The 13127-nt window shown below is 41.1% G+C and overlaps 1 protein-coding gene across 1 annotated transcript in view; it reads right to left on the reverse strand.

Moving 5' to 3' along the window:
• Positions 1-238: 238 nt before the first annotated feature.
• The window catches only part of LOC119429205 (NTPase KAP family P-loop domain-containing protein 1-like), a 14546-nt gene continuing 1657 nt past the window's right edge, over positions 239-13127 (reverse strand). Inside the window, exons 3-5 of the mRNA XM_037696880.1 lie at positions 8152-8480; positions 3995-5455; positions 239-634 (exon numbers count right to left, since the gene is read on the reverse strand). Coding sequence (XP_037552808.1) covers positions 341-634; positions 3995-5455; positions 8152-8480 — 2084 coding nt within the window. The 3' untranslated portion in view covers positions 239-340. The remainder of the gene's footprint in view (positions 635-3994; positions 5456-8151; positions 8481-13127) is intronic.

The raw sequence follows: 13127 nt of genomic DNA on the forward strand, positions 1-13127 counted from the left end.
GTCTAAAAAGGTTTTTAGGCATTCACTTCCTCTGGAGGGTTTTACCTTGTCCTCCGTTACTGATGCAAAGAACCTTGGTGTGATTGTTGATCAGGATATGTCGTTTAACTCCAACAAAGTAAATGTTACCATTTGAGTTTCCTCAAAACTGTCATCGCTGAAGGGATTACAAAAGCCTTTGAATCTGGGGGCACGTTGGCCAAAAGTGATTTATAATCTCCATCTCCCCTTGGATCATCCTGGGAGATTAATTTAGAGTAGCCAAGTCTGGGTTTCCTTCCTGGACCTGCTCTCTCTGCGTCTCAGTTTTTGATAACGTGAAAGTTGATGGTCGGGATTGCTAAATGCAGCTGTTACCCAGACTGGAACTAGACGAGTAATGACTGGGGATGTGTTGAAGGAATCTTGACAGCTGGTTCTTCGAATAACCAGATGGTGGGAACTTGTTCTTGTACGTTTGTCGGAGATGTGGTGGTAAACTCAAGAAGTGCAGTCTGAACGTCGCCCATTCACCAAATGTCATACCCAGGAGGGCTTTGAGGTCATCTATGTCACCAAAAACCAGAGCAGAGCCGTCGAGCATATGTTCCTTCACTATGTTGATGTACTTGGTGTCATATTCCATTCTCTCCATCTGAGAAGAAGAAAATCAAACAAATGGAGGATTACTGAGTCCATGATATTGTTATCATGTTTAACAAGTAAATTGTTCAGAAAAAATAAAGTAAAAGTCAGAATTTTTGACTTGAATCAGTTTAGGGAGTCAGTCTATTTTGTTTTTTGGTCAAAACAACATAACTACAAACTGTTAAAACCATATTGAAATGCATTTATCAAATTATTATTATTTTTCTCTCTGTTCTCTGGTGAAGCCAGATGTGTCTCCCCCCCGCACTCTTTCGTCCTGTGAACCCTTAGAGCCTCTTTTTTTTTTTTTACTTCATACCTTCCTAAGTCAAAGGTTCAGCTGGTCTCTCAACAAAAGTGTTTTTAACTTCTCCCAACAGGTGTCAGGGTAAGGAGGACCCTCTTATCGATGGAAACAAATTGGATTCATGACAACTGGTTTTTGTTTTGCTGTTTGGCTGGTGAATTCTGGATCGTCTATAAATTTGTGTGGATGTGTCGAAGCTTGACAGCACTCAAACTGAATTATGTGGAGCTGCATCAGAGAGCTGGTGCAGCTCTTATCAGGACTGTGAACTCTCTAGCAGCACTCATGAATGGTGGGAATAATCTTGGAGAAGCTGTGAGCTCGACTTTTGACGTAAAGGATCAATTCGGCTGTTTTGGAGTTCCATCAGAGGAATATATACAGTGCCTTGCGAAAGTATTTGGCCCCCTTGAACTTTTCAACCTTTTGCCACATTTCAGGCTTCAAACAAAGATATAAAATTGTATTTTTTTGTGAAGAATCAACAACAAGTGGGACACAATCGTGAAGTGGAATGTAATTTATTGGATGTGTCAAACTTTTTTAACAAATAAAAAACTGAAAAGTGGGGGTTGCAATATTATTGGGCCCCTTTACTTTCAGAGCAGCAAACTCACTCCAGAAGTTCAGTGAGGATCTATGAATGATCCAGTGTTGTCCCAAATGACTGATGATGATAAATAGAATCCACCTGTGTGTAATCAAGTCTCTGTATAAATGCACCTGCTCTGTGATAGTCTCAGGGTTCTGTTCAAAGCGCAGAGAGCATCATGAAGACCAAGGAACACACCAGGCACGTCCGAGATACTGTTGTGGAGAAGTTTAAAGATGGATTTGGATAAAAAAAGATTTCCCAAACTTTAAACATCCCAAGGAGCACTGTGCAAGCAATCATATTGAAATGGAAGGAGTATCAGACCCCTGCAAATCTACCAAGACCCGGCCGTCCCTCTAAACTTTCATCTGGAACAAGGAGAAGACTGATCAGAGATGCAGCCAAGAGGCCCATGATCACTCTGGATGAACTGCAGAGATCTACAGCTGAGGTGGGAGAGTCTGTCCATAGGACAACAATCAGTCGTACACTGCACAAATCTGGCCTTTATGGAAGAGTGGCAAGAAGAAAGCCATTTCTCAAAGATATCCATAAAAAGTGTTGTTTAAAGTTACCCACAAGCACCTGGGAGACACACCAAACATGTGGAAGAAGGTGCTCTGGTCACATGAAACCAAAATCAAACTGTTTGGCCACAATGCAAAACAATATGTTTGGCGTAAAAGCAACACAGCTCATCTCCCTGAACACACCATCCCCACTGTCAAACATGGCGGTAGCAGCATCATGGTTTGGGCCTACTTTTTGTCAGCAGGGACAGGGAAGATGGTCCGAATTGATGGGAAGATTTATGGGGCCAAATACAGGACCATTCTGGAAGAAAACCTGTTTGAGTCTGCAAGAGACCTGAGACTGGGACGGAGCTTTATTTGTGAACCATTCCATTGTAGATTTGGCTTTATGTTTTGGATCATTGTCTTGTTGGAAGATAAACGTATCCAAGTGTTGGAGTGGCCAAGTCAAAGTCCAGACCTGAATCCAATCGAGAATCTGTGGAAAGAGCTGAAGACTGCTGTTCACAAACGCTCTCCATCCAACCTCACTGAGCTCGAGTTGTTTTGCAGGAAGAATGGGCAGAATTTCAGTCTCTCCATGTGCAAAACTGATAGAGACAAACCCCAAGAGACTTGCAGCTGGAGCTGCAGCAAAAGGCGGCACTACAAAGTATTAACGCAAGGAGGCCCAATAATATTGCACGCCCCACTTTTCAGTTTTTTATTTGTTAAAAAAGTTTGACACATCCAATAAATTTCATTCCACTTCATGATTGTGTCCCACTTGTTGTTGATTCTTCACAAAAAATTAAAATTTTATATCTTTATGTTTGAAGCCTGAAATGTGGCAAAAGGTTGAAAAGTTTAAGGGGGCCGAAAACTTTTGCAAGGCACTGTATATACATGCATAACGTCCGTTTATGTTGCTTTGCTGTGGTAGGATTTTTTGATGCCTCAAATCGTGCCTCGTCTAGGACATGGAGTGAGAGATCTTTTTTTAATACCGTCTCTCATGTTTTTCTTCCCTTTTCTCATCCAAGCAAAATATTATTCTGAATAAGAATATGAAGGCCGCGCTTTTTATGGCAGCAGCTTTGTGCACTCCGCCCATCTTTCAGACGACTGCATGTACATGTTCTCATATCTCGGTGCAATGATAATAAAGTTTTATTCTGATTCTGATTCTATTTTTAGGGAGAAAGTTCTGCTTGACAGAAGCGGAGTGTTTACAAATGTAGGTAAACGTAGATGTTTAACAACCTGTTAAAATACACCAAAATGCAGGAAATCACATCTATTTTATTCAAAAATTTCTGGGGGAGGACCCACCGTCTCGCCCACTATTTGCGTTCCGGCATTGATCGGTTTACAAATTAAGCCCTGGATTTACACCTAAACCTGATTACTCTTCGGAGTCAGCCTCATTGAAGATGGCTGCTACAACTAGGCTACCTAAGCAAACACAAACATAGTTGTAAGTCAGTCAGTTTTCCAGATGCAGAGCTAAAGTTTAGTGTGGTAGTAGCTGAGAGCTATCCTCAACCTTCTCTTGACTTCTAGCAGATCGTGCTTAACTTCATTTAGATCAGTGGTGTTGAATGCTGGTCCTCGAGGGCCACGATCCTGCCTCTCATCTTTGGCACATCTGAGTTGAATGAACCAGGCTTCTGAAGAGCTGGAAGACCTGCTGAGGAGCAGAGAAACCACTAAAGCATGCAGGATAGTGGCCCTGCAAGACCAGGACTGGACACCACTGATTTAGAAGGTTTGACCTTAGCAGAGTCCTATCTCAACATAAGATAAAGATGCCACGACTGGTGGAGGGTGATATGCATTCTCATCCTTCCACATTAAAATATGTCCAGAACACACACTAATGTGGTACCTAACCACAGAACTGTTTAGTATTTAACCAGCTCTTGAAGTTCAGAACATTAAATAAGCCCTTACCTCTTTGCACACATCAGCTGTGCTCATTTTGATGAGAGCTGTGATGGGCAGGGGTGCGATGTTCCTGATCCAACCAGAATCCTTCAGCCTGGACATCCCCCTGATCAGAGCCAGCTCCCTCCTGATGGACTGATCCATGTTCACCGTTGCCTCCTGGAATATCTCCAAGTTGTTTAAAGTGAACTCGAAACCTTCATCTCTGAGTAGTTCTTCAAAAAGTTCAGGGTCTCCGTCCTGCTCCAGGAGATCCTCGATGTGTGCGCGCATCACGTACAGCTCCTCCCGGGACTCGCTGAAGACTTCCCACAAGGTCTTTGAAGGATCGATGCTCGAATGCTTCTGATCGATAGCCGCCCTTTGATTGGCGTCCTCCACGCACTGGATGATCCAGCTGAGACGACAAGGCCACTGATTGGCCAAGACCACCCACGCTGGGATGGTCTCTGGGTTAGGAAGCTCCCTCTTCAGGGCCTTCATGATGATCAGCGTTACCCAAACAGAGTTGATCGTCCTTTTCATGGAGAGCGTGTCGTCTGACATGTATTTGTTCAGTTTCTTCTCACTGCTGCTCAGGATTCTCCAAACCAGTGTTTCCATTTTCTTCTCCTGCTCATCTGCTGCAGCTGAACTTCGATCCATCAGCGGTTTGGATTCGTTCACCTCCACTAAAGCCAGATCAGAGGAAGATGTCTTGTTTCTCTGTGCGCCACCCATAAAGGAGGACTCCTCTGAGATTCTTGAGCTGCCAATGAGGCTGTAAAACAAATCACGCTTTAAATCTTCGCACAGCGGTGGGACAGTGAAGGCCAGAGTGACGATGCGGTTCAGCAGTGCGTAAGCTCTGTCCTCCCTGCAGATGCAGCCGTCTGCAGAGTTCACTTTCTCCAGCAGAATGCTTGGATTTACAGCCAGGATCGAAAGAAACGGGCTCTCGTCATCTGACAGCAGGATGTTGATGGCTTCCAGGACTGCCACGATATTCCTGGGGGAGCAACGGTCCAGACTGGTGATTTTCAACACGACACGAATCCTCCTCCTTTCGAAAACCTCCATGAACTGGATGAATTGAGACAGGAACCACATTTCCTTCCTGACCTCGTTCATGAATCCCAGCTGGCTGCTGATCCTGTCGTTGTCCATTCCCCTCCTTATATTCAGTTCCTGGCTGAAGATGAGGTTCTTACCCATCTGAAAGGTAAACCTCAGCGCACTCGCTGCAGGGAGTCCTAACGAGGCAATGAGGAGGCTCTCCAGCACATTCACCCCGCTGATCCTGTCATTTTCCGTTCCACCATTTGTACTGTTTGACCCCGGTTCTGGTTTTACTTCAGATTTAGGAAGACCATAAATCCACACCACCAGGAGGACGACTGGGATCACCAGGATGGACAGGATGAACAACCACAGGGGCAAACAGCAAATCTTTTTGGAACTCCACTCATTTGGAGAACTTTTAACAACCTGGAAATTAAAAAGACAGATGCAATGAGGATGAGTTTAGACACCTTTAGAAATCTACAATTATCTACGTGCTCCTTTAGTTTTAAACTGAACAAACAGCAGGTATAAATTGATAATTTAGTGTGTTTAAAGCCTGAATCCTTACGATGCTGGCGATATCTAACGTTAGCATCAGACTACCGTATTTTTCGGCTTATAAGGCGCATTGAGCGAAACAAAAACAGTGGTGGACAGTAACAGAGCACATTTACTCAAGTACTGTACTTAAGTACACTTTCTGAGTATCTTTACTTGAGTATTTGTGTTTTTGGGAACCCATGACTTTCACTACGCTACATTTCAAAGACAAATATTGTACTTTTGACTCCACTACATTTCTAGGAAGCTTCTCGTTCCTTTCGGCTCAGCTTTGTAACCCGCTGTTGCTATTTTTCTTTCCTGAAATGCAGTTGGCCAGTTGTTGGCTAGATTCATCTGTGCAGAACATTCATTGTTATGTAAGCTTCTATGTTAAGTAGAACTTCCAGTTATCAGCGTTACTGTTTCCTGTGTTAAGTTGTTGCTGTCAACATATGCACTTTTACACATACACAATGCCGTGTATGAATACTAAAGCTGAGGAAAAAGACTAAATGCATCATCTGTTAGGATTTCCAAGACTCCACAGACATGTAAAATACGTGGAAGATATTATTTGTGGTTTACAGGTTTTTTTTTTTAAGGCACGTGGTGTTGTCTTGTAGAAGAGTGGTTCTACATTGCCACCTTCCTGAGTTTAATGTTATCTGCCATTACTGAAGAGTCACTGACAGACACAAAGCAATGGCTTCAGTGTAAGAAACCATCAGGTGGTTTCAGTTACAAGGTTCTGTAAAATCACTCGATACACCAATGTACTGATATTAGAAAATATATTATGTACTTTTGAATACTTAAATATTTTCAAAAGTACTTCAGTACTTTAACTTGAGTGAACTTTTGACCAAGCAACTTTTACTTGTAGTTGAGTAAATTTGACCAAGAGTATCAATACTTTTACTTACTGTAAGTACTAGAGTTGAGTACTTTGTCCGCCACTGCAAAACAGTCAGATAAGCCAAACTTTGTTCAACTCATTCACAATAACTCTCAACATTGTTCAGTTGTACCACATAAAATCAGTTCGAGGTCACTAAGCACAATTAGAATTAATACGTAAGGCGCACTGGGTTATAAGGCTCACTGTCGATTTTTGAGAAAATTAAAGGATTTTAAGTGCGCCTTATAGTCCAGAAAATACAGTATTTACATTCATAGACCAGTTAACCCGATTCATCCAGGAATATTCCCTCCCCAATCTTTTAATCTAAAATCACTGATGGTTTTATACTGCAGTTTAAATGTACTCATTACGAATTTCCTCAGTTTGAAAGTTTACACCAGTAGTTTTCCAGTTACCGGTATATTAATATGCAATGTTTAAATGCTGGTTTGCACTCAATGTAAGCACAACACTCGGCTAAATCTGCTGGAAGCTACGTGGACGTTCAAGCCACGTGACTGACCTGCAGTAAGCTGACCCTAATCTGTACAGGTGAACAAAAATGACCGAACTGGACCCGCGTAGAGTGTCTGAGAGGATGTTTAGGTGGAAATATGAGAGTGAACCTGCTGCTAAATGCAAAAGGAGAAAGAAAGATGGAGGAGAGCTGTCGAGAATAAATATCGGGGAATCAAGCAGGGAGGTGAAGACAGAGCTTAGAATACAAAATCAGCTTTTTCCAAACTTCTGATTGACAAATCTAAGCTTTAATCTGTAAAACTCTGACCTCCATTTAAAGCGACTCTTCCACAAACGTCAACATCGCTGACCTTAATCACTTCGTCTGTTTAAACAAACACACCCACGATGAAGATGTCGCAACTTTTACCTACAAATTTATTTCGCTCATTGACCACTGATATAAGAAAGTTGTGTGGATTTAGTTTCTTTAGGATTTTATTTGGCTTTTGTTTTGAGCGCCTGCAAGATCCTCAGAAGTGCTGCGTACAGCCCCACTTCACAAAGTCTAAACTTTCTATTTAACGTCTGAAACTTACTTCTTCCATACTAAAGAGAACAAACATGTGTTTTGGTTTGTGCTAACTATTGATAATAAATTAGTTGACTTCAGTAATATTATAGAGAGTGTAAAAGAATAGTGTTAGAATTTAATATTCCACTAATTAAGATAGAATTGCTAATATAGCAATATAAAGCTTAAATATCAAACTCCATATTCATCCTATGAATCAAATCTTTAATGTGGGTTGGAGACAGGCTAAATGAGGTTTAAATTCTTAAACAAGTAATGAAATTATTTTTGTCATATTTGTCTGTGGCCACCTTTATAATCATCCGTTTTAAAAAATATATTAATATATCTTCTTTTTCTTTCAAATCGCCCTTTTAATTGCCTCAGTCCGTTGGTTTGAAATGATAAAATGTGACACGGCCTCCACAAATGAACAAGTCTCCAGATGTTCGTGTGTGTTTCACGCTGAATCAAATAAATAACAGAAAATAAAACCTGGATAGCTCATGATGCATTTCAGGGGCTTCCGTAAAAGTTCAGTTCTTTGATAAAGAACATTTTCCTTTTGATGTGAATGTTACAGGCCTGTAAGATGTAAAAAAAATAAATAAATATTAATCGTTGTGAAGAGAACCCACACACCTTCTTCTTGATTTCATCCTTTTCATCATGTTGAGCCACTCTGTACAGAGCGAGCTGTAGTTTCCCAAATTCCATCTGCATGGCACGAAACAGCCGTATGGCGATCCCGGCCCAGAGCAGGTCGCTGCCTGCGAAATGCCAAGCGCTAAAATGCACGTGAATGAACCTGATGTTGCTGCGGTGCTGCTTCACTGTGGTCCAAACGGGTTTGTAGAAAAGCAGCCTCCCGATCAGGGCCATGAAGCCGGTCAACGAAGGCTTCGCTGCACGAGGTTTTGGCTTTTGGACACATTTCTGCTCAATCTTGGACGCTTCACGGCTCATGTGCTCTGGAGATTGAAACAAATAAAACAAAGACAATATTCACACTGAGAAATATATCTGCTGGAAAATGAGTTGGAATGAGACCGCATAGAAAAAAACATTAACAGTGATTTTTGCCGTAACAACAACTAATCTCACCAACTTATCTTTGAATCAAAGTTTTCTCACCAGGAAGCTTTCAGAAATAATTATATGTCTTATAAGTCCGATAATTTCCTTCAAAACATATCATTTTTCTCTGATGGTTGCCGTAACACCAGGAAATCCCTTTGTATAATGTTTGGTTTCTCCCCCCTGAAGGCGGACGTATTACGGTAGTCTCATTCTGTTTGCCCATAAACTTTCTCTTGTCCCCATAACTTCTGATCAGCTCAACATAATTTAATGAAACTTCATACACATGCATCATCACTCAACAGAATGTCTCGTATACAACCCATCACCCCAGCTTCAAGGTCAAGGTCACAAATCAAGGTCAAATGCTACACAAGGTCTTTGCTTGTCTGGGCCGTTGCTAAAGATCGCTGAATAACGTACATAACTGTAACGCGCCGTATTCCTGTTAAATTTAGGGCTGGGATTCTCGATAGTAGCATTCACGACCCAATGGAGCGTTTTCAGTTGCTGGTCCAAAACTGTGGAATGATTTGCCTCTGCGTGTTAGGCAGGCCCCCCTCTCTTGCTGTTTTTAATTCTCATTTAATTCTCGAGGTCAGCGGACCAGTTGCTTCTCACAGTTCCAGGAACTCGTCTTAAGCGCAGAGGTGACAGGGTCTTCTCTGTAGCAGGACCAAGACTTTGGAATGAGTTACCTCTGCTTGTCAGACAGGCCCCCCTCTCTTGCTGTTTTTAATTCTTGTTTTAAAACACACTTTCATTCCCTGTCCTTCAACCCAGGGAGAGCTGATATTAATCTTGTGTTTTTATAATCTAGTTGTTCTAATTGTTCCTTTTTTTTTTACTTCTCTTATTTTAAGTTTTTTTTTAATCCCGTGTCCTCTGCCTGTTCATTTTATTGTACAGCACTTTGGTTGGCCTTGTTGCCATTTTTGTTAACTGTATTTTCCGCCGTACACGTCGCACCGCCCAATAAGTCGCATGAGTCCAAATTTGTTTAAAAAAGTGGAAAAATCCATAAATACGTCGCTTCGCCGTATACGTCGCATCTATTATGCGTCACCGCTGACACGTCACATTTGTTACGCGTCACTGCTGACAACCCAGAAATGTGGGCCGGTGTCATGCCAAAAGAGTGCCAAATGGCGGCCGCGAGAACACTTTAACAAGAATTTAACAAGATTAACACTTAAAAACAATTGTTTGTTTACTCAACATTATAGTAAAGGTGCGTCTCAGTTGAACTTTTACTTAATAGATGCACTTCAATTGTCAAATTAGCTACATTTCGTCAGGGCGGCGCAACAAAATGAAGCTGATTTGACAGTTGCTACAGGCAAGCTGGACGAAGGTGGCTTCTATGGCAAACCGATTGTGTCATTAATAGCCACTTGTACCTATTACATGACACAACGGCATGTCATACTGCTTCTGAAAATGGTAGTGTTCAATATTTTCAGTCAGAATGAATGAAAACAGTCATATCTCAGCCAAAAATTGGTTCATAAATATGGGAAAAAATCCATAAATAAGTTGTTTCGGCGTATGCATGCAAATTATGCAAAAAACCTCAACTTATAGGCCGAAAAATACGGTACTTTATAAGTAAAGTGGTATTGGTAAGATAAATGAAGTTTGAGTTTTAAAACCAATGTTTTCACAAACACAACCAGCTTGTTGCAAGAACCGGTGATAAACGGCCAAATTCGAACAACTTAAGTCGCCTTGAAGCTTTTGAGATTTTCCTGCACAAAAGTTCTAGCATTTCTTAAAGTAAGCCATGAATATAACAATGTACAAAATTCAACATCACACTATGTTGTGAGATGTTGCTCTCAAAGTTTGTTGTGACTAACTCTCAGCATAATATTTTACCTCAATATCTGTTAAATTGACGGAGTTGTAGCCATTTTTGTGTTCGCTAATGTAGCTTAGCTGTGGCAGCCATCTTAAATCGAGTGGATTCCAAACGTTAATCCGTTTTAAAACCACATTCTGTAATTAGTTCCTGCAAGTTTTAGTAAAATCCTTCAAGTGGTTCATGAGATATTTTGTTAACAGACATGCACTTGAACACCAACACACAGACATTATTTAAAATAATACACAGACTTTTTTTTTTTTTTTTTTTTAGAGTTTTCTGTCTAGTATTAAAACAACAAGTTCAGGTTTTTTATTCATTGGGCTTCTGGCGACGTATAAAACGCCCTGCAGCGTGGCACTAAATCCAAAAAGCTGCTGCAGGGTAAACGATCAGTCTGGCTCCTCTGCAGAAACGCACTGTCACAACAAACAAAAGCAAAACTAAAAATGAATGTAGACTTCATGAATAGTGTTTATCATCTGTCTTGCTACATGTTGAAGGCTCATTATTCTGCAGCTTTTATTATGTGGGCATGAAGCTCGGTCCAGAATGTGTAATAAATCTGCCAAGGTTAAAAAAGCACCCGCGCCGGCTTCCTGCAGGACCTTCAGGGCGAAATAACACAACTTGTCTTTTCTATGGGAGCCTTTCAGCACAGCTGCACCTGCTCCACCATATCTGCTCACAGTCGCTCGTCTGTGCACAGATTTCCACCTTCCTGTTGTCGCACAATGCGTTTAAGCGACGTGACCCCCCCTGTATTTTTTAATCATCTGTAAAGATTTGTTCATTGTTCAAGAGGTCAACTTCAACTTTTGGAGGTGTTTGGACGTGAGCAGAACACAGTGCTGTATTTTTTTTTTTAATTTACTGTTGAAATCAACACAAACAGACTGTTTTTATATTAAATGTAGAATAATTGAGCGGATTGAAAAAAGCAATGTTACCTTTTTAAAAATGGCCACTTGTAAAGAGTTTTATAAAGTAAACGTACATCGGGGAGAAAAGTATGGAGAAAATACAATATGTGCATTTCAAGATGGATGCCAATTTACAAAATAAACAGAAAAATGTATTAATTGAAGGAATACATATTTAGCACCACCTTATATGCCAAAGTTTTAAACAAAAATGAGTTAGAACTCAGTCTGTGTGTTGTGATCGACTCACTTGCTACCACACCCAGTATAAGCTCAATATCTGAAAAATGACTGAGTCACAGCGATTTTTATCATCTGCTCCGGAGGGCGGAAGGGAAATAATGTTTTGTCTGTGTGTGTGTTCCATTTATTTTATTTTATGCTGTTAGCAAAACATCTCACAAACTACTGAAACTTTCAGAAAGTAATCATTGAATGCACTTTTGAAGTCGGTCTGATTCAAGATGGCCGCCACGGCTGATCAACTTTAACCAACACGGGAACGGCTGTAACTCGGTCAATTATTGATGCAGTAGCTGAGAGTCGTTCACAACACGGACGGCGCTGTGGGCTCGACTCGGTGCCAGTTCAGAGTCTTTCCATCGGGCGATCTCACCAGCTTCCAGATCGGCTCTCAGGACCTACTTGGTTCCAAGCGAGTCGAGCTGAAGGTTTAACAGATGCTCAATCGTGAACATCTTGAGGATCAAACCCACCATTTTTAAAACCTTGTAACCGCAGCATTCCATTAAAAAAAAAAAAAAATCCATTAAACTCCTAAACTGTAAACCAACACCGAGGTAGAGGAGGTGCAGATGTTTCTGTGTGTCAGTTAACAGTAGAATCCAGACGAGACTGGACCACGTGGACTTGATTTGCAGACTCAGACCAGCAAAGGAGAAGCAGCCTGGACTCGAACGCAACATTTTGGATTGAAAAACACGAGATCGTGTAGATCGAGTAGATCGAGTAGATTGAGTAGATCGAGTAAATCGAGTAGAGTTGAAGTTGGTCGTGTTGAGACTAAATGGGGATCCCTTTTTCTTCCGTACGTTTTTCGGCACGTAACTCATTCTGCAATATTCAGAATCAGAATAAGCTTTATTATCATTGCACCAAGACACAACGAGAACAATATTTGTGCCATTTCAGCAGTTCATATATCAAAGCGTTCAGCTTGTTCAGGACGTTCCTGCTGTGATGTTTGGTAAATGATGAGCAGTTTTTACTTTTTTAAATATTTGGCTTTTTCAGCCATGTTGTTCTCTTTGGAAATGAATGGAGCTCTCCCCATCCTTCAAACACTTTGTGCAACCTTTTACTGCTCATTTCAGCTTTTGTGCTGGTTCAGCTCCATTCAGCTTATTTGTGTTAATTTCAGCTTGCTTTAGCTCATGTCAGCTTCTTTGTGTTAGTATCAGCGTCCTTTAGCTCATTTCAGCTTCTTTGTGCCAATTTCAGCTTCCTTTAGCTCATTTCAGCTTTTTTGTGTTGTATCAGCTTCCTTTAGCTCATTTCAGCTTTTTTGTGCTAATTTCAGCTTCATTTAGCTCGTTTCAGCTTCTTTGTGTTAGTATCGGCTTCCTTTAGCTCATTTTCAGCTTCTTTGTGCTAATTTCAGCTTCCTTTAGCTCATTTCAGCATCTTTGTGCTATTTTCAGCATCCTTTAGCTCATTTCAGCTTCTTTGTGCTAGTATCAGCTTCCTTTAGCTCATTTCACCTTCTTTGTGCTAATTTCAGCTTCCTTTAG

This window comes from Nematolebias whitei, unplaced genomic scaffold (assembly GCF_014905685.2).
Source record: "Nematolebias whitei isolate Nwh7 unplaced genomic scaffold, NemWhi1 Nwh_scaf_90, whole genome shotgun sequence".
Classification (NCBI taxonomy): Eukaryota; Metazoa; Chordata; class Actinopteri; order Cyprinodontiformes; family Rivulidae; genus Nematolebias; species Nematolebias whitei.